This window comes from Colossoma macropomum, unplaced genomic scaffold, assembly GCF_904425465.1.
Source record: "Colossoma macropomum unplaced genomic scaffold, Colossoma_macropomum, whole genome shotgun sequence".
Lineage (NCBI taxonomy): Eukaryota > Metazoa > Chordata > Actinopteri > Characiformes > Serrasalmidae > Colossoma > Colossoma macropomum.
Window position 1 is genome coordinate 10934887 of NW_023494804.1, and position 21857 is coordinate 10956743.

Consider the following 21857-nt stretch of genomic DNA (forward strand, 5'->3'; position numbering starts at 1 on the left):
TAGACTGTAGCCCACTTGTTGTCATGCACAGTTTATCAACTACCTTTTGCACCAGTCATCACTGGTCAGGTCCACCAGTCACATCTGTGTTGCTGAGGTTTTTAGAAATGTCAGTGTCATTGCTAGGTTGGTCCAACACCCAAAAACATCCTTTCAAAAGCAGTTCTGTGGTCAAAACCTGACCACTGATGAAGTGATAGAGGATGGCCAACACCAATTGTTCATCAGCACATGAGCTACAGCCTCTTTACACCAGCAAGGTGGAGCTACAAGGCAGGAGTTTCTAATAAAGTGGCCTGGCAGTGAATAATTGCTCTCTCTGCTCTGTTCAGGTGCAATATAATGCCAGTGGCTTCCTGGAGAAGAACAGAGACAACATTCCAGCCAACATCCGCACTCTCTTCATCAACAGTGTTACTCCCCTGCTCAGTGTCCTCTTTGCTGGTAGGCCAGATGCATCAATACAGAGAAAAAGGGCTGCACGATTAGGATGAAAATGATAATGGCATCATCATCTTGGCTGATTTTTTTTATTAAACAGTTAATTCTAATTCACACATAGCTGGGGGGACATTCTTGGAAATATTTACTAAGGGAACATAATTGTACCATATTCTGTGGCACATTATTGTTTTGTTATGAAACAGTATTAGTGTGGGAATGTACATGTATTGTACCTTTTAAAACTCATTTAAACTACACAATTGGATCTTAAGAACCATGCTTTGGTTCTTTGTTTTTTGTCACTTTGTGGACTAAAATGTACTTAGACAGTGCCTTTTTTTCTAACAATGCACGTCTGCTCACAGCTCATTCAATGGAAACCTTAGAAACTAATTTGTTTACTTGAACCTTTTTTTATTTTAAACCATGTCTGAGTACAGGCAAACTGCTCTTTAGATTGTGTTAGTTAGACAAGACTTCTTTCCAGAAATTTCAGTCGCTTAATATGTGGTTAAGCAGCAAATACACAAAACCATGTAGCAAAACCACAAAACAAACTAATTGTGCTGCTTGTACTAATGTTGCAGCTCAGCCAGGCTGAGGTGAACGGTCCTCTCCATAGTGTTGAAGTGAACTGTGAACAACTGTGCACCACCAAATGTGTACTAGTGTCCTTGTATTAATTCAAGTGAAATCTTATGTTTTCTTATGTTGTTTTTCTTTTTCCCCAGCCACAATTTCCAGAACTGGGACACTGATGCCACGAAAAGCAAAAGTATGTTCTCCTTGTAATGGCCTTTGCTACCTATGCAAGTCTTAATCCTCTTAAAGATCAAAATGCAGAAAAGCTGAGGCTAGTTTTGACCGCACTTGATCATCTTGTTTTTTTATGGTGTTAAACTCTGTGTTATTTTTAGTTACAAGCTGTGGATGACAACTTCAACTCAACCAGAAAGCAATCTGTGGGGGCACAGTTCAAGGTAAAAGTGAAAAAGTAAACTATTTTTTGTAGCCCTCAGTATTTTAAATTGTTATAAGTCACCCAAAGTGATGATGTGAGATGCTCCATTCTAGAGAAACATACCAAGTCAGAATTGTTCATTTTGTGGTGATAGGAAATAGGGTGGCTGGATTATGGCAAAAATCATAATTTTTTAATTATTATTTCAGTCAATATTGAGATCATGATTATTTAACATGATTACTCATCAAATTAGAAAAATTTGTCTTTTTAACAGGGTCTATAAGTAGAATTGAACTGCAAAACAAATAGAAAATAAAAAATAAATGTAAAAAGTACCTAAAAAGTTTTCAGCCTGAAGGTCATTTTAAAATGCAAATGGTTTTTTTTTTCCTTCAAATTTACCACTTTTTTTTACCATTACCAACATTAATGGATATATTTGTGCTTTTGATATTGAAACCCCTGGTTTATAACTGTCATGCTAATTGCCCCATGCAGCATTCCCTGACCGTCCTGATGGAGAAGATGTTTGCAGCCAGCCCACACTTTGTAAGATGCATCAAACCCAACAGCAGCAAGCTGCCTGACCAGTTGGACAGTAAGCTGGTCATGGATCAGGTAAGCCACATGTGCTTCCCCTTTGCTGAGTCAGAACCCCACTTTGGTTTTGTTCTTGGCAGGACCTTAAAGAAAGCATAGTCACTTTTCAGCCCTGCTCTTGGCCCCATTATCCTGAGGTCCAAACATGCACTCACTCTTTCCTGCTCTTTAAGAGGAACAGTAGTGCTTGGTGTAAATTCTGGGACCATTTAATAGTAGGGGAGTTATACTTATCTTAAAGCAGTGGTTCGAATGGTGTCAGAAGTTGCTGCTTTATGTTTCAGGCTAATGTAGCTAATAAGAAATGGAGGCTTACAGGTACCAGTTTAGCACAATACAAACTGCATGCCAAAATTATACTCTTAGATCACAAGCCACACTGAGTAATCTCATATAAATTTGCCTTTGTGGATTCTGACACTATGATTTACTGTAAATACTAAGAATGAACAAAAAGTCAAGATGACTACTACTTCTGTTTTTAACTATGTGATGAGCACTTGTCTACTCTTTTACGCAACCGTCACACAGAAACCACGCATGCTGTAAGATTTGAAGGGAAATCATTTCGACAGCTCTGCAGTCCAGAGGCTAATGCTGTGATAGTGTCAGGCATGAATGCGCTATTGTGGGTTACTGAGTGGGAGCTAATTCAGTCCTTCCCAGAAGCGCTGGGTTGTCCTGTTGCAGTGTTCAGGGACCATGATGTCTAGTTGTATTGTCTGGATGTATTGCACTGAGTGCAGTCGAGCTACATTCTAAACTTAGCCTGAAAATCTTACAGCATCTGGGAATCCCAGTCTACCATCCAAGCACTAACCAGGCTGAACCGGACTTAGCTGTTTAGATCCGATGACAAGGGCTTCTCAAAGTTGTTTGGCCTTTGGCGAAAACTGGTCAGCAAAACAGCTTTTTAAAATATTCCATCCATCTATATAACCTAATATATCAGTGTGCAAACAAAGCCTCGTATCTCCTAAATGGTAATATTCTTAACTTGTAATGGAAGTTAATATACCAAGTTAAATAGACTGCTGGAAAACTTTGAAAGGATGTTTTGCCAACCATATGCATACACACACAGTCATGTGTAAAAGTTTTTGCAACATTTTGGTGATTTTCTAAGGGGAAATAAGTCAACACATCCTCTAAAGAAAACACACTTATATGATGAGTTTAGCATATTGGAGAAAAGAAAAGCATGTAAGATGTGGGCCGTGTAAATGTTTTGCCACTTCATGCCCCATTTTATGTTTTATTTTTTCTAATATATTAACCTAAACAAACATATATATATATATATATATATATATGGAAATTGTGCACTAGCGATTGCAGAAAAATGCCATATTTATGTTTATTTCCTGTAGAGGATGTGTTAATTTTCACTCAAAATCAACAAAATATGAAATTTGATGGAGGTGTTCAAAATTAGCTTTTAAGCTCAGTGCTCTTTGGCCTTTTGTGAAAGTTGTATGGCAAAATAGCCTTTTATATAACCTAATCTAAGAGATGCCGACTTTAAGTTTTCTTACTTGTTCCTTAAAGGCATCTACTTTTGACCGTATTCTAAGATGATTTATAAAATAATGGTACGGCTGAAAAGCCTGGCAGTCTCCTATCCAGGTGCTAACTGGGCTGAAAATGTGTATGACTTTAATTCGGACAAATGTCATGTCTTTGAAATCCACTACCAATCAAGAGTTTGGGGACACCTTGCCTTCTTTTGAAGTTTTCTGAATGTTTTTTTTCTTACTTAACTGAAAACAAATAACTGCTAAAATTTTATGAAAATAAAACTGACATTTGTTAATATGTGTATTTTGCAACACTTGTTTCATGCACATCAAAGTGCCCTCTTTGCTATGAAAAGCATCTTTAGCCTAAATAATCATTTGGCTTTTGGTTTTCTTTTCCGAACTGTTGTCAAAAGCACATATTCGGAAGTCTTGGGCCCAAAGGTGTGTTAAATAGCTGAAATGTTTGAGTACTGAGTAGTGCTTGGTAGTGAAATCCCATACTTTTATGGTTCCACCAGTACTACAGGTCCTGTTGAGCTGATAAATTACTCACGAACACCTACGAAAACACACAACACCCACAGTCAATAAGCATGTTTGTTCCATAATCTAGACTGCTGTCTAATTTACATTCACCGTACGTGTTTAACGTCAACACTTCTTAATTAGTGTGCAGTCCATTGCCGTCAGTAATTATACCCACTTTTAGCACCTTACACTCCTTTCTGATTTAAGCATTGAGGTATCATGCCCAGCCCTACTAATTAGTGCTGACATGGTATTTGGCACTATTCCCAAAGTAGTGCCTGCCGTTTTTGCAAAGAAAAATATCTGTTTTTGTCTAGTGTGTTAAATTATTACAAACCAAAGCATTTTATAACTTTTTAAACTTTTTCACATTTAAACTTTTGAAAAGACTTGTGTCCCCAAACTTTTGACAGGCAGCGTATGTTTGAATATGAGCTGTATTCTGAATAGTGATCCTGTTCTTGGCCTCTTGGGTCCAACAACAGGTCTTCTGTAAATTCTCATGGGATTTTCGTCTCTTTTGCTAAACAAGATGACCTTTAATCCTTTTGTGTGTACTTTTCTGAAGTCACATGACACGGTAACCGAGTCACCGAGACCAAAATCGCAGATGTGCTGGAAGAGCAGCTTGCCTTTAGCTGCAGTGCCACCTTGTGTGCAGCTTTAAAAGTGCAGCTGGGCATCGGTGACATGGAAACTGAGATGATGTTAAGCACACTGCTCTCTTTAGTCAACTTTAGTGAGAAAGTGTAGTACAAAAAATCTTTAATATCTTGAATATTGTTCCACAATCCAAATATTTCATATACTTTAAATCAAATACAAGAAGGGAAAGTGGGCGCCTCTGGTCAAGTGACATGTTTTTGATGGTTTTCTAAGTGAAAATAACACATCCTCTACACAGAACACACTTATGCACATTGTAATGCACAGTCACTGTTTGTTTGCTCCATTTTAAAATAAAAAAACTAAAATTGTCTGTGCAAAAGTTCTAGCACGGTTTATATATATTCTTTTTTTTTTTTTCCAAATGTGTTGAACTCGGTAAATAAATACATTGTGCATTAACATTTGCAGAAAATGTTATATTTAATTTCCCTGTAGAAGATGTTCCTAATTTATTTTCACTTAGAAAATCAACAAAACATGTAAATGGATCAGGTGTGTTCAAACTTTTGCATGCGATTGTACCAGTTAAAGCTTTCACACAGTCCAGGGAGATGTTTTTTTCCATTCATGTCCATAGTCCTCATTTAAGTTCACATTGGATCTGCTTAAAAACTGTGTCTGTAGATATTACATATTACTGTATTACCATTTTACAGCAGGTTTTCCCAACTTTTTTCAATTTACAATACAACTAACCAAACATTAAAACTTCTACAATTCGTTACAAATGCTATGCTTAACACTTTTCTGATTTAATATCAATTTTGAGTTCTGTGCATTTCATGTTTTGTCTAATTTTAACAGACACTGCACAGTTAATTAAAAGTTCAGTAGTTTCAAGTACGGGACGTTCTGTAGTCGTAACTAAACAGCTCCATTTGACAGCTTAATGAACTGGCACTTCTTGCTGATACATTTGCTTTAGGTGTAACTTCTTAAAATTTTTCTTCCTCCTTAGCTGAGGTACAACGGCCTCCTGGAGACCATCCGCATAAGAAGAGAAGGCTTCTCCTGGCGGCCGTTCTTTAAAGAGTTTGCACAGCGGTAAGTAAGACCTCCGATTCTATGCAGCACCACTGGTCAAACTATGTTCTGTTGATTTTTCTAAGAGAAAATAAGTTAACATCCTTTACAGGAAAGAAGCATAATTTTTATTATGTTTTATTTCTTTTAGTGTTAGAGTTACAGTTTCTTAGAAACACAGTGGGGGAAAAAAAACATAGCAAATACATTCAGCAAATAAAAGTAATTGTGCATTAAAATGTGCAGAAGTTAGTTCTCTGTAGAGGATATATTAACTTAATTTCACTTAGTGAATCAACAAAACATTAATTTGACCAGGGGCGCCCACACTTTTGCATACGACTGTTGACCGTGAGAGTTTCATTTTCAGCTAAATGCCAAACTCTTCTAATCCATCAGGTACAGCATCCTGCTGCTAAAACCGGATATGCCCTTAGACAAAGAAAGGTGGGGTTTAATCATCAGCCACTATTGAATCAAATCCACTGCTATTGTTCATAATGCATGTACAGACATGAGCTTATTTTGGTTGTGAAAGTTTCTGGCCCTTTTGTGCTCTTATTGAATGTCTGTATGACATGTTTTGAAATTCTCTGTCTCATTTTCAGCTGCATATCCATCCTCAACACTACAGAACTGCGTGGCTGGAAGTGCGGGTAGGTTTCAGTTTCACATGCACATGCACGTTAGACCAGACCTGACCAGTGCTGCTAAATTTGGAATTTGAACCTGATCCAAACAGAGATGGATTGTCACAGACATTTAGGATTATCACAGGCTTTTGGTCCTAAGCGCTTGTATTGATGGACAGAAAATGTCATGCTAGGATAGACTGGTATTTTACACATCTGTAATACAATAACAGTATTATCAATACATTATCAGTATATTTTCAGTATATATTTGTGGAAATTGCTAATTGTACCTGGCATCCACACTCGTTCACTCGTTCCTCAAACTCTGAAGTTATTCCGAACGCAGCTACAGGCTATAACATTTCTAGAGAGAGTGAGCGAGTAAATACTTGATGAATGCAACATTTACAGTCAGAAACCACTACCTAAGGAAGGGATACGTCAAAGGAAAATAATAAAAAAAGAAAAAACAGGAGTTTCCAGAACTCAAAACATTTTTAAAATATACAGAGAAAACGGGACTCATAAGAACCTCCAGCTAAACCTGGTAGACCAAAAGTGCCACCCTCTAATAAACAGATAAACCTAAAGCTTTCATCTTTGAGAGAGAGGATTAAATTAAGCTCTACTCTTTCTTCACATCTGAAAAAATCCATAAATTTATGCCTGTCTTTCCACTGTGAGAAGACAATGCAGTGGGTCTGAAAGGATGTGTAGCTGTCAAGAACCTGTTACCAGGAAAACCGATAAATCAAACAAAGAAGCTGCTAGTGCTGTCAGGCCCAGAGGCCACTAATGTGTTTGGGATTACTCGGATTGTGAGAAACAGAAAATGAAACCAGTTTCTAAGACTGAATGTGGGAGCTGTGGAAAGACATCCCTGTAGAAAGGCAAAAGGTAGACACACTAAATACTGAAAAACCAGATAATAGATGTTCCCTCAAAAAAAAACCACAATCGCTAGAAAACAAACCCTAGCCCTCAAAGTTCGCCTCAAAGCCAGCCTGAGACCTGATATTTTGTCAGGCCACGTTGGGCTCGGGTCAGGTAGCAGACCTTTAACACGTGCACCTCAAAACATTATGAATCAGTATGTTTTAGATGTAAATCGTGGTGAATGAAATCGATTGGTTTTAGTACCCATCAACTTCCTGACATGTTGATATCACAGTCCACTGTGGACAGGTCTTCATTTTATATAATACTTCATATAAAAGTGCATTGTGACGTGATTTCCAAGCTCCAAATTGGTTGCATCATACCAGCCTTTTCCCAGAATTCGACCCTGATGGGAAAATGTATGTTTTTTTTTTGTTGTTTTTTTTTCTGAGGACGTGTGGAGCTTGCTGAAGGATGGATGTTTTGCTTATCTGTTTCAGATCTTCCCGGTTGTTTTTTAAATACTGGCACCAGGAGGAGTTGGCTCGTCTGCTGGAGAGGCTGGGGAAGGCATCTGTCGTCATTCAGAAGAGTGAGTGGCGGTTACCCAGTGTTTGTTTTAGCTGTCCAATAACGATGAACCATTTTTGGGATCTGCAGCCGGTTCTCATAAAAGCTCATCTAAGTGTCTTTGGCAGCTTTGCGTTCTGTTGTGAATCATCGTATAGTTTTGCCCGAGGCCTGCTAAAGAGGTACATTAGCAAACCGGGGGGGGTGCAGTCACGAAAGGGCATGATCAAACCTGAAACAAAAGCGTATGCTCGTATATGTCTTTAGGCTTGTAATCAAATCTTTCTTTATTCATTTACTCTTTTTGGACAGTCCTCAAGAGAAATAGTACCCTTCCCTTATCACTGTGAAAAAGAGCAAAAGGATTACAGCTTGTCGCTCAGTGTGGGCAAAACCCTTTGTTTCGTTTTAACATGCCACCCCGTAGTGCTGCTCCAACATGTTCTGTCACACTGATCTTACCTTTCTCCTGGCTCCTCTCACTAATATGAATATAACGTTAGTGTGGGACATTAGCACAGCCATAAACCATTGCATAGGCAGCAAGTGAATGGACACCTTGTTCAAAATTATTTAAAAAAAAAACGAGTATGTTTGTATTGTAATGAATGGAATGAAATATTAAAGGACTGCCTAGGTTTATTTTAAGCATAACATTATCATGGAAATATTTGGGACAATGTTAGTAATAATTAGGGCTGGTTATTAATCAACGTTCAGGTATAATCAACATTAAATACCTTTATGGTACTGACCCAATTACTTCAATACTACAGAGTATAATTCAGTACCAAAGTACCCAAGCAGTGAGTCTTATTAGCATCTGTGAGCCAATAAGCATACGAAAATCTAGACTGCTGATTGGTCGTCTAAAAACATACTGTAATGTTAACATCAGCACTTATTGATTAGTCTGCAGTCCCTTACAGTTAGTAAATATACCCACTCCTAGCGCCTCGCTTATATTTCTGGTTTAAGCCACACCTACTTTTTGGCTTGTAATTAGTAAGATGGTATCAGAAAAAGAATTGTTTAGGAATTGGTATTTAAATCAAGCCCTAGTGAAAGTACATTTTTTAGGAATAATACCAAAGGCCATGCATTTAATCCCCTTGTTGTGATGTCAGCACTCAAAAGCACATATAACAGTCTGGAAAAGTAAACTATTAAATCATTATTAATTAAAGATTTTTTTATTATTTATTTAGGACACTTTGATGAACATAAAGCTAAGTGTTAAAGTTTGAAATGCAGGTAACGCAACACCATTGGACAGCTCAACTTGCTTGGAGGAGAATGATAATTGTCAGCTGACAGCCACCTGTGTTGGCTAGGAAAACACTGAGTAATAGGGGGAGGGAGGAAAAGCCAGAGAGAGAGAGAGAGAGACAGAGAGAGAGAGAGAGACAGAGAGAGAGAGAGGCCAGTAATGTTTTCTTGGGGTTAATTATTTTGTACTTGTACTGCGCTGGGTTGGTCTGCAGTATCTCCGCTTTAGTGTTTCTGTGCTCTTTTGGTGCTCCTTCTCACAGATTACCGGTCAGTGAGCTGCAGGAGGAAGTACCTGGTCTTGCTGGCTGAGGTGAGGAGGCAGCGGCAGGCCCAGCGAGAGAGAGAGATGGAGGAAGAGATGCGGAGGAGACAGCAGCTTTTGGAAGAAGAGGAGAGGAAGAGGCAGCTGCTTATGGAGCAAGAGAACAAGCGTAAGAGACTTTCTGCTGCCACAATCTTCCTTTTTCTTTCACTGCTTTTTCTAACTCACTCTTTCACCGTATCTTTTTCTACCATAATTTTTTTACATTAAACATATTTAAAGCTATGTCAACGTTTGGTTACTTTCTTCTTTAGTATACAGAACAGAATATGAAACGCATTAGAACACTCAAAGTTGTGCGTTATTGTGAATAAAATCATGGCAGCGATTTGGTCATCGACACGTTGTGATGTTAAGTGTTTTTTTTGTTTTGTTTTGTTTTGTTTTTGTTTTTGTTTTTTTTTCATCTCTGTCCCCTCAGGACCAGTCTCTCCCCCAGTTCCTCTGCCCAGGAAGAAAAAGCCTGAGCCCAGACCTCGGTCCATACTCACTGGAATTGCCCAGTCATCCCATTTAGCACCTGTCCCCCGGCCACGCAGCAAGCAGTTTGAGGTGAGAGTCATTTGTGCTATAAACTACACATAGTCCATAATTATAAGAATGGATGTGTGAATCTGTGGCCGGGAGTCCAGGAGAGCACAATTGGCCTCACTCTCTGGGTGGGTAGGATGGTCTACCCCCTTCTCCCCCATCTCTCAGCACAATGCCAGTCAGCACAGGTGTCTGTTAGCTGATGTAACATAACTGGTGGTTGGCACTTTCCTCAGAGCAGCACTTGGAAAAGATATGGTGGCTGGCTTCACAGGTCTCAGATCAATTCTGTGCTGGCCTTCACCCTCCTAGCGCTGGTGGTATCATGTGATTGTGGGAGTCCTAACTAGAGGGTGGAATTGGACACGACTGAATTGGGGAGAAAATTGGGGGGAAAATAAAAAAAAGAATTGCTGTGATTGCAGCAAACTGCCTCTCAAAACCTGCAGACCTGATCAAAATCAGCTTAAGACCAAAACTAAGCATTTGCAGAAATTCTGAGAAGTGCTGCCACTCTCTTAAACTTGGATGAAGTTTAGCATCTTAAGTTTGACACAGCTGTTAGTTGAATTCAAAAATTTTTCAGGTTTGGAAATGAAATAAAAAAACCCTGAGGATGACCAGGACAGCATATGTGTTTATTCAATCATGTTCCTTTTCACATATCTCTGTTAGTTCTGACTAATTTACTTCCAACACCATTCTCACTTATTTTCTTAAAGATGGTTGGTAAGCAGTGGCTGGTTAAGTGTCCTGTCAGTCATTTTGGTGAATCATCTTGTTGTTTTTTTGAGTCTGTGAATCAGCGTTCCTCTTGAAAACTGATTTGCTTTCAGCATGAACGTTGAGCTTTTTTGAATCTCGGACAGGCAACTCCGTTTGATAACGACTTGCAAGAGAACAGTGACCTGATGAAGTTAGTGGGTCAGCCAGTAGATGAGGAGCGGGCCAAGGAGAAACGAAAGAAGAGGAACAACACCATCCGCTGGTTCAAAGAGACCCAAGTCCGTAAAGTGGCCAGAAATGGAACTTTCCCTTGCTGGTTCCATGGCATGATCACTCGGAGGTTTGTCCATTTAGCATTTAGATCCGAAAGGACACTTGTGCTTGTGATCTATGGTTTTCCCTTTATCAGCCATTACACAGTTAACAGTAGTTGCTGAACTTGATGTTAAGTTTGCTTTTTATTTTCTATTTATTCCCAGGCAAGCTGAAGATCTGTTGATTGACAAACCTCTTGGCTGTTTTTTAATTAGAGTTGGACAAAGTCGAGAAGGATATACACTTTCATACAGGTAAGTCTTCCAATGCTGTCAAACCGCAAGTGCTATTAAATATGTAATTGCAGCCAGTGTAATTAAATCACAGCTTGAATTAGTTTCAGCTCTTTTTAGTGGCAATTCAACTTAGTGCATATACTTTTCCTCTACTAATGGTCGTGGTTGTGAAATGCAGGGGTGCTAACCGCTCTCGACATTACATGATCGAGATGCAGAGTAATGGGAAGTATGTGATTCTGGGCGAGGACCGGGCACACTCCTCCCTGCCTGATCTGGTTCAGTACCACACCCAAGTGGGCATCAAGCCCCTCTTGGAGCTACTGACCATACCATGTGGACAGGTGAGTTCAGCATCAGCTGTCTCAAAGGCATAATTTCTGGATAAAAATTTAATATCATAACATTTACCTAACATTTTATGACAGTTTTTGATTATAATACTGAATTAAAAACTGTAATAGAGATGCGAACATGACAATATTGCATCATTATCATGAAAAATTTTACTCTCTAATGTTTTCTGAGCACATTGTGGATATTTCAGTACTCAAAACACTCACTGACTGCATGTTTAATCAAAAAGAGAGTTAATTTGGCCTTTTTAATTAGGTTTAACGCAGTGCAGTATGTGAAATGTCGAATGAAAATCATTGTGTCCAGAGTTTAAAATGTGGCACTACTTGTTCATTGTGTCTGGGTCAACATATCATGAAGCATATTGTGTTGTGTGAAAGTATCATGATATTTTTGACATATCGCTCACCCCTAACATAGTTACAAGCTAGTTTCCCAGAGACAGCTGCATAAAATAGGAATTTTAATGATGAAACTCCAAAGGCTTTGCAGTTTAGTCCATGACTAGGCTTTATACATTGCCCTCCACAAATATTGCCACCCCTGGTAATCATGAGCAAAATGAGCTGTAAAAAAACATTGGTACTTCTCGAAATTCTTGAAAGAGTGAAATCTAACTGAAGTATATTCCCATTCATATTTTATGCTTTTAAGTTCACCTGAGCGATTAGGAACACTGAAATGGTCAGCCATGACTTCCTGATTTACTGGGGAAGATGTATGAGAGAAAACACAGGCCAAACTCGCCCAGTCATCCATCACTATGAGAAAGACCAGAGAAAACAGCAGTGATTTGCAACAAAAAGTTGTTGAGCTGCACAAATTAGGAAATGGCTACAAGAAAATAGCTAAACAGTTAAAAATGCTGTTTTAGTGATTTAGCATTTTGGGGATTTCTGTCTTTGGAAAAAAAAAAAAAGTTTGATGACGGTTTGTATAGTGGTACAACTTCTGCAGTCCTAGATTTTTTTTCGGGTGGTAGGCCATTGGTGCTCTTGCACATTAAGTATGAATTTGAAAGAATACAATTATATTGAGGTTAAACTGAACTGTCAGCTCAAGATATTTTCACATTTGATACATATTTATAAATGTCACTTTTGCACGCAGCCACCAAAAGACATGGACAATTTGCGGTAGGCTCATTTGTAGTTGCTATCTGTAATTGCATTTAATAGTGCATGCAATTAAATGACCAAGATACTTACACCTGTCTGCAATCCAAAAAAATATTGGTCAAGTCTGTGGTCATTGCGATAATAATACCGTCAAGAATATATAATATAGCCTGTTGTGCTCATCGTCATTCTAGTGATTCCTTGCTCTCTAAGTTGCTAGTGTAGCATGGTCTGTGTGTATGCCTTGTTGATTTTGTTTACCTTTCTACGGTTCTGTGATACAGCAATGCGACCATGAGCCAGACTATGAAGAGCTGAAAGCCACTGTGGCCCCTGCCATGTTCAACAGCAGCAGTGTAGACTCTGAAGAGGCCATCTATGAGGATCCGGACCAGGTGCATCTGAAGCTGCAGAGGCTCTTCCTGCCACCAGGACAGAACCCAGGGCTGGATGCCAACAAACCACCCGTGCTGAAGCGCGTGTCAGACAGACGCAGGCGTCTGGAGGCCGCCGAGCTGGAGCATAAAGCACAGGAGGAGACTGAGCACATAGGCAGGCCTGTTCCCCGCCTGTATCCCTCCATCCGGCTAGCCATGAGAGAGATTCAGCAAATACAACAGGTGCAAGTCCACTGTCATATTCTGTTATTACAATATTGACCCTTGTTTTATTGACATTACAGAAGGCTGCAACATGCAAATCAGCCCTGTAACAGATCTTTTTTTTACTGTTTCATGTGGTGTTTTGGGTAATCCATGCATTTATTTAACCTAACAAAAATCATTTAATTCAGTCAAAATTATGCAGGTCAGTCTTTAACCATTACACTATTGATTCGCCAATGAATTGAAAAAATATGTGAAGCATATCACAATACATCATAATACTGGTCTTTTGTCCATGGCCTTTGAGCTAAACATGCTGATGTGGTTAACTTCAAGGGAAATCTAGTGACAGCAGTGAGCCCCTGCCACCTTTTAGTTTTCCGTTTGTGACAGAAATATCAGTGACATTTAATGTAAAGGCTTTATAAAACATGTAAAAGCATTGATAACATATTTGTGAAGTAATATTTGAGTATTTATGAACCATTTATGCCACTAATGACAAGATTATATGAGAAGAGGCAATTGACACTGCATTTGCATAAGGAGTCTTCCCTATACTTAAGCATCATTTTTCAAGTATAGGAACTTTCAATGCAGCACCCTAATTAAAAACACCATATATCAGTACTGTATATACACACATATAGTTGCGGTCACAACAAAAACCTCTTATATACAAAACTGTCACAGGAAAAGCATGTACCACACAAGGAAAAAATACTTTGCAAACTTTGAATGGAAGATAATGGAACACGATTTTTTGTACTATTTCTTTTGCTCCATTTATTATAAAATTTTAACACAATGTAAAGGGCAGCTGGCCTTTTATCCTCCAGAAAAACAAAAAAAAGACAAAAAATGGAGATACACCGCTTTTTCAAGGTGTTGGTAGGCCGTTACTGTGGTATCCAGGTGGTTGCTAAGGTGTTGCCTTTTACAGGACATGGAAAAAATATTCATTACCTTAAATAGACATCAGTGAAACAAGATGTTTTTCCAAGTAATTTTGGGCCATTTTTATTACTCCATTTATTTATTTTAGCACAACGTAAAGGACAGATGGCATTTTTAAATTATGTAAAAATAAATAAATAAATAAATGAACAGAAAAGGAGATTTGGAAAACGTTTAATTCTAAAAGCCAGAATATATACTGTAAAAACTTGTCCAGAACAAAATATGTATGGAAGAAAATTGCATCAAAACCTTCTATACAACTGATATGTTATGGAAATGATGCTTCATTAGTGTTGTAAATAAAGCAAATAATTACCCCTTTTGTTAATGCAGTGCCATTTACTTTGTTAAACATCTTATTGCATTTTGCTGTTCATAAATAATTTGTTTATAAATGTTATTAAATGCTGCATATGGTATGATGTCCCTATAGCCCATTAAAGCATTTAAATAAAGTGTTACTGAAATGTGTATCTTAATGGAATAGAATTAAATATTTTTATTTATTAAAATATTTTTGGTGTTTAGGACAAGGGACTTAACACTAATCACAGACATTTCTTATACCTGATATTTTCTTGCCCTAGTTCACTTGTGAATTACGATTCTGGCTACGTTGAGAGCTTAAAAGTCCAGAACAAATATTTTTGTTGCAATATATCAAGTCTCTTTTTGCCCTCCAGAACAAACCTGTAGGATTCTGTTCTAATCAAGAATAGAGGGGTTTTTTCTCACCTGTTCAGACATGCAGGTGGATGCTGTCAAAAGTGGTCTTTGTTTTCGTCAAAGCAGTCGCTATAAGCCCTTGAGTTGGATTCCTAATCAGTTAGAAGCCTCTGTATAAACTTGTTTCATGTCTTTCACATTTGCAGCAGTTCTCAGCCAGCCAGGAACAAACCGCCGTACCTTCCCACAAGCCGTGGGGACCCTGGAGGAAGAAAGGTGACTGTTACACATCCATTCACAGCATCTGACTTGATGCATGTGGGTACATGTACCTCTTTCATGTAACCTCTGTGTATTTTCATTTGTTTCAGATTCATAATCAGAAGGAAAGATGGGGAAAGACCACAGATGTTCTTGCTGCTATTTATTTGAAATGTGACCATCAAAATTGAACTGGCAAGGATTAAGTGTGACTTAATGTGATGAATAGAACTTGAACAAACTTCTCATCAGGGGAATTTTAGGCTTTTTAATGAGGTTGTGTATTTGTATTAGTTTCTTTATTATGTTTTTAAATAGTTATTTAATTTGTAAATTGTGTTTTAAATGGGCTGCTTAATAAATGTCTGATTTCATTTACTTCCATTTGCGTGGTATCTACTAAACTAATACAGTCTACGTGTAAAGATTTTGTTTTTATGAAAAACTTTTATTTTCTGGTGCTGACATGATTGTATCACACATTTGCTGCAGGTATGTCAGTTACTTACCTTACTACATGCCAAAGTGCCATATTGTATTGAGATTTGGTGACTGGGGGCATCAATGAAGTTTACTGAATTCCTTGTCGTTCATGCAACCACTTTGACATGACTTGTGATTTGTGACAATGCGCATTATAGTGGTGGAAGCAGCCAATAGAGGATGGAAAATTCTGGCCATAAAGGGATTCACATGGTTAGCAACAATGCTGGCTGTGACATTTAAACAATGATAATGACAATACAACATTGCCCACCCCATTACACCATCAGCTTGAATTGTTGGCAGAATGGGTTCATGGATTCAAGATGTTTTTGCCGAATTCCAACCCCACCATCCACATATTGCATAGAAATCGAGATTAATCAGATGAGGTGATGTTTGGGCAAACCTGTGCCCTCTGTGAGCCTCAGATTCCTGTTCTGACAGGCGTGGAAACTGATGTGGTCTTCTGCTCTTCTGCACCATTTTATGTACCCGCCAAAGACTGTTGTACGTGAAAAATCCCAGGAGATCAGCGGTTTCATCTGGCACCATCAAGCAAATTTTTGTGCCTAATTTTTAGTTATTTGCTGACTTTAATATACTGAATATAATTAAACATAAAACACAAAATGTGCCTTAACTTTTACACAGGCTGCATTTTATCTTTTTTTTTCAATATGACAAATTAAGCAAAATGTGAAGAAGTGTGTTTACTATAAAGAATGTTTTAATATGTTTTAACTTAGGAAATCAACAAAACATGTAATTTGAACAGGGGTGCCCAAATTTGACTGTGTGCCCAAAGCAGGTTAAAAAAAAAACAAAATTAAAACTTCCTGTGTAGCGACACAAATTAGATTTTTTTGCGGCCTGCTGGGTGGCCGTGCTCACAGTTTGAGAACCATTGATTGGGGTTTCTCAACCCTGGTCTTAGAGGCCCACTGCCCTGCACATTTTAGTGCTTTTCCTGTTTTAACAGCCATTTTAACTCTATAATGGGCTGTTAATGAGCTGATTTGCTGGATCAGGTGTGTTGGGAACAGGGAAAACATTAAAAAGTGCAGGGCAGTGGGCCTACAGGACCAGGGTTGAGAAACACTGACGTGGATCACATTTTATTCCCCACTCTGACGTTTGGTGTGAAAATTAACTGAAGCCTTTGATGCGTATCTGCGCGTTTTATGCACTGTGCTGCTGCCACATGCCTGATTGCATGAACTGGTTCTTTTTCCTCTAAATAACTATGACTGAGCAGGTGTTGCTAATGAAGTGTATGTCCAAATGTTTGTAGACAGGCTTTTTTTCCCCTGAAATTAAGGTTATTATTAGGAAGTTTGTCACTCCTTTCCTGGGAAGACTTTACACTAGATGTTGGAACATTGCTGTGAGGATCTGACTGCATTCAGCCGCAAGAGCATTAGTGCGGTCATGTATTGATGTTAGATGAGTAGTTCAGGATCTCAATCTCACTGAGACTCATTTCAAAGGTAATGGATGGAACTCCACTGTTCCACAGATCAATACTGAGGGGCTTTGTACCCCTCTAGCTGGTGCTTGGCATTGGGCATGGTGACGTTAGGCCCATGTGCGGCTGCTCTACAGCGTTCCATTCTTTTGGCAGTGCTTTTCTATCAAGACAATGGGTGCGTCTTAAAATAGCTGAATTCACTAATGAGAATGACCGGATATTTTGGGTATATACACTGATCAGCCATAAGGAACAGAGCAAGTATTATTTGAGTGGTGACCATTCTCAGCACTGCAGTGACACTGGACAGTGGAGTGTTAGTGTGTGTTGCACTGGTACGAGTGAATCAGACACAGCAGTGCTGCTGAAACACCTCAGTGTCACTGCTGGATTGAGAATAGTCCACAAACCGATAATATCCAGCCAACAGCGTCCTGTGACCACTGACTAGAGGAACTGTGTACAAACTGTGTAGTAACAGATGAGCTTCTGTCTCTGACTTAACATCTATAAGGTGGTCCAACAAAATAGGTGTGTCTGAGAATGGACAGTGAGTGGACACAGTGTTTACTCCTACCAGCACAACATGCACTCAGTGTCACTGCAGTGCTGAGAATTGATCCACCACCCAAATAATACCTGCTCTGTGGTGGTCCTGTGGGGGTCCTGTCCATTGCAGAACAGGGTGAAAGGGGGCTAACAAAGTATGCAGAGAAACAGATGGACTACAGTCTGTAACTGTAGAACTACAAAGAGCACCTATATGATAAGTGGAGCTCTATTCATACTTTAAAGTGAAATTTAAGTTTTTTAATATGTCGACATTTAAATTCAGTCACAACAACAAGTAAACACATAGTCTCAGGTTAACCTACAAGTCAACTGAGTCCCAGTAAATAAGACACACTACTAGATGAGCAATGGAGTAAAACAGGAAAAACAGTCTATAAAGGCTGATGCCTACTGAATATTCTGCAGGTATTCTGCATGGTTTGAGAGGTGTGGCTTCCCCTCTGCACATAAAAGCAGTGCGAAATCACAGACGGGCAGGATCCTTTAACACTGAAGTGTGGCTAACAGGAATCTGACTCAGAGCTGAAACATCCAAATGGATCTCAAAGTGCTTCTGCTGGTCCTGTGCATCGCCTTCACCTCCGTCCAAGGTAAATTAAGGGCTACAGATATGGCTTAATACACCAGACGAAAGAGTTTCCTGAACACTGGCATGTTCTAGTTTGAGCTTTTGACATTGTAAACCTTTGTTGAGTGAAGTAGGATAGAATTTTTTTCATTATTGGAAGAAAATTATTTTTCTTTAAATTCTAGAAATGCTCTATTTTACAGGGAAGGTTGGAAACAACAATGTGACAGTAATCTTCAGTAGCTATTACTTAATTATAATTACAATTATTTACTTAAACTGTGATGGGATGTGTTGGAATACAAGTATTGGAAATATGTATTCAGAATGCAGAAATTAAATTCTTAATTAAGAAATGAAGTATGTGTATTAAGCCCATATTACATTTTGTAAAAACAATATTCAGAGTACAGGTACCTTTTACATTTTTGCAAGAATATTTTTGGAATACTTACGCAGTAAATGAAAAAATAAATAAGTTTAATATTTTTGAATGTAAAAAACAACAAATGTTGAACTTTTTTGAAAAACTTTAAAATCAGCGCATAGTGTGTAGCCAACATGCCTGTTATACAAACTCTAAAGAGGGCCTCAATTTACAGATTCCTTCCAAACACTAAAGTTCCTGCTAAAGCCTGAGTAGACTGATAAATCAATGTGATCGGTTATTAATCTCAGTGTTACTGAGCTCTGCTAAAGCCTGAGTAGACTGATAAATCAATGTGATCGGTTATTAATCTCAGTGTTACTGAGCTCTGCTAAAGCCTGAGTAGACTGATAAATCAATGTGATCGGTTATTAATCTCAGCGTTACTGAGCTCTGCTAAAGGCTGAGTAGACTGATAAATCAATGTGATGATCAGTTATTAATCTCAGCATTATTGAGCTCTTATGAGGAATGATCAAACTATCAGTCTCCTCAGTAGTGGACATGTTTGCAAGCCTCAGTGTTGTACTGGACTCATGTGGATTTTGGGAGCAGCAGTAGAATGAAGCAGGTGATGAGAAAGAAAAAAAATAGTTGAGAACTTAATTTTTGGAAGTTCATTCAAATGATGGGTGAATTTTACAAAAAAAAAAAAATGTTTTTGCCTTTTTCAAATTTTTTTTGCCCAACACTGACTGTGAGTTAACATGCTTCTCATGAGTGAACTGGTTCCAATCCCAGGTGCCATTCCAACATGCTGCGTTCAAACCTCCCGCATCCCTCTATCCATACTGCAGGAGGTGGAGAAGTTTGATGTCCAAAATCGGAATGGAGCCTGTGAGATCGATGCCGTGGTGTGAGTTTTGATGTGACACTGAATGATGCTAATTACTAATTACCTGACCGGTTTAGTGGAGCACTTATAAAGTCCACTACAAAGCAGTGTTTGTTTCGAGTTCACCTGATGTTGCTTTTAATTTTTGCCCTGATTGACACCAATTATACATCAGGATTTATCACTGAAAGGCTTAATACTACTGTATTCATGTATGGTTTGTGCCAAACTCTATACTGGTGTGAGTGCTCCCCTTTACCTACTGTGGTGTTTTCTATAATTTATTTTATTTAGCTGATATTTTAAGAATTACTGTCTTAAATAATGTATTTTGGAAGTAAGTGAAATACGTCATTTTTCCCAACATGATAAGAAATTCTTATGAATTTTAAATACATGTTTACACACTACTTGCTTAAATTCATAAAACTGTCATGAAGCCATATCTTTTATTCAAACTTGAGAACCCAGTACTGTGCAGAAACCACCTGTCATGTGTTTAAATTCCAGTCAAAATGGCCTCAAAGCACAAGCAGAAAATACATATTTTGCAAAAAAATTAGAAGCCTCAACAACTAAATACAATATCAGAATATTCAGTATTTAATATGTCCACCCTTTACTTTTCTTACAGTTTCCATTCTTTTCAGGACGCTTTTCAAAGAAATCTGCAGAGATATTTTCCAAAGTTCAGTCTTAGAAGTTGGTTGCATTTTCTTCTTCTCACAATCCAAGAAATCTCAAACACATCTAGTGATGTTGAGGTCTGGACTCTGGGGTGGTCAGTCCATTTCCTTTTCTCAGTAAAGGCTTCTTGACAGCTACAAATCCTTTCAGCCCCAGAGTTGTCTTCTCACAGTGGAAGGATGGACATAAAAAACATCGATTTTTTCAGATCTGAAGCAAGAGTGGAGCTTGATTTTCTCCTCTCTCTCAAAGATGAAAGCTTTAAGTGCTGTTTATCTGATGGGGATAGCTTTGGTGGTCTACTAGGTCTTGCAGGTGGTTGTTTTGGATGCTTTGGATAGTCCTGATTTTCAGTTATTTTGCGTTGACTTTCCCTTTCCTTATATATTTGGATTATCTTATATCTAATCTCCTCAGAAGCATCTCCTAAAAATGAATAATGTGTTAAAGGCTGTTTCGACTGGAAATTAAATAAGTGAAGGGTGGTCTCTGAAAATTGCCCACTCTAAATGTATATTCCTAACAAACAGCATTCATTATTGTCGTGCTTTAGCAACTAACACTTAATACTGAAACCTGAAATGGGTAGTACTGATAAAAGCAAAGACTGGACATGCAAACATATTTGTGAAACTAAACCATCTTTTTTTTGATTCCAGGTTGCATCATAAGGGAAAGAAGTACTGTGCCTTGCCCAGAGCAAAGACCGTACTGCAAATCATACATAAGAAAAAGATGGGGAGCAAATATATGGTTTAAGTGAGGAGATCTACTGTTACATATGGAGAAGGTTTTCTATCAATATCAATCCTGTGGTCTTCTAGTAAAAACTGATTTACATTACCAACTAAGACCCGTCCATTATCTGTTTTATTTCTATCTTAATGCACAAATTTAATTCTCCATGATGTATTCGCTTTCTGATCCTCATGTAGTTATTCCATTAAAATGATTCTGAATATATCTTACTTATACTATATATATAGCAGCTTGGGTGCCAGACAAAACCTGTCATTCATTCAGTGATCGTAAAAATCTGTAAATATTGCCTTTTACTGTATTTGAGTAATATAGTTTCACTAATAATAACGGGCAAATTTTTAAATAAACAAAACTGACTGTGAAATAAAGCTGATAATTTGTTCTCCTTCTGTGAATAGTACACATTGTATTTCTGTAAATGAACAACAGCAATATCCGAATTCAATGTATGTAAATTTTATTTACATGCATTTAACTTTATATTTCTTCAAAAATGGATTTTTACCATTAAATTGGTATTTCAGACATATATTGTTCTCACTAGCCTAACACTTTCAATATTATGCTGTTATGTGCCCACCTTATACTTATTAAAAGGTAGTTTCTGTCTTAATGAAATGTCCTGTCTGTTCCTTTATTCCTATTCATAAATGGTGAAGTAATTTCAGGTTTTGAACTGTTGCAGGTCTTCCTCCACATATGTTCTCAAAATTTTGACTTAATATTAGGGCTATATTTAAGACCACCACTGAGCCCAAACAACAACCAACAGTGCCCATTCTGAATGAATGCAACTATTGCTCAGTCTGAATTAATATATCCAATGAATACTCTAATGAAACACTCTAGA

At 38.1% G+C, this 21857-nt stretch overlaps 2 protein-coding genes across 2 annotated transcripts in view; both read left to right on the plus strand.

Moving 5' to 3' along the window:
* Nucleotides 1-15583, plus strand: part of LOC118824797 (myosin-IIIb) — a 48812-nt gene extending 33229 nt beyond the window's left edge. The window contains exons 15-30 of the mRNA XM_036595210.1: nucleotides 333-444; nucleotides 1176-1219; nucleotides 1362-1424; nucleotides 1907-2026; nucleotides 5684-5769; nucleotides 6148-6195; nucleotides 6357-6404; nucleotides 7763-7854; nucleotides 9365-9535; nucleotides 9848-9978; nucleotides 10827-11023; nucleotides 11163-11252; nucleotides 11413-11578; nucleotides 12994-13329; nucleotides 15147-15216; nucleotides 15312-15583. Coding sequence (XP_036451103.1) covers nucleotides 333-444; nucleotides 1176-1219; nucleotides 1362-1424; nucleotides 1907-2026; nucleotides 5684-5769; nucleotides 6148-6195; nucleotides 6357-6404; nucleotides 7763-7854; nucleotides 9365-9535; nucleotides 9848-9978; nucleotides 10827-11023; nucleotides 11163-11252; nucleotides 11413-11578; nucleotides 12994-13329; nucleotides 15147-15216; nucleotides 15312-15319 — 1782 coding nt within the window. The 3' untranslated portion in view covers nucleotides 15320-15583. The remainder of the gene's footprint in view (nucleotides 1-332; nucleotides 445-1175; nucleotides 1220-1361; nucleotides 1425-1906; nucleotides 2027-5683; nucleotides 5770-6147; nucleotides 6196-6356; nucleotides 6405-7762; nucleotides 7855-9364; nucleotides 9536-9847; nucleotides 9979-10826; nucleotides 11024-11162; nucleotides 11253-11412; nucleotides 11579-12993; nucleotides 13330-15146; nucleotides 15217-15311) is intronic.
* Nucleotides 15584-18187: 2604 nt separating this feature from the next.
* ccl27b (chemokine (C-C motif) ligand 27b) lies at nucleotides 18188-21620 on the plus strand. Its single transcript, XM_036594925.1, has 3 exons — nucleotides 18188-18318; nucleotides 19465-19579; nucleotides 20905-21620. The coding sequence occupies exons 1-3, from the start codon at nucleotides 18264-18266 to the stop codon at nucleotides 21002-21004; spliced, it is 270 nt and encodes an 89-aa protein (XP_036450818.1). The 5' UTR covers nucleotides 18188-18263; the 3' UTR covers nucleotides 21005-21620.
* Nucleotides 21621-21857: the final 237 nt, after the last annotated feature.

Coding starts and splice junctions, on each gene's coding strand:
- ccl27b (XM_036594925.1), top strand. CDS start 18,264: ATGGATCTCAAAGTGCTTCTGCTGGTCCTGTGCATCGCCTTCACCTCC. Junction 18,319..19,464: donor CGCCTTCACCTCCGTCCAAG/GTAAATTAAGGG, acceptor TTCCAATCCCAG/GTGCCATTCCAACATGCTGC. Junction 19,580..20,904: donor TGTGAGATCGATGCCGTGGT/GTGAGTTTTGAT, acceptor TTTTGATTCCAG/GTTGCATCATAAGGGAAAGA.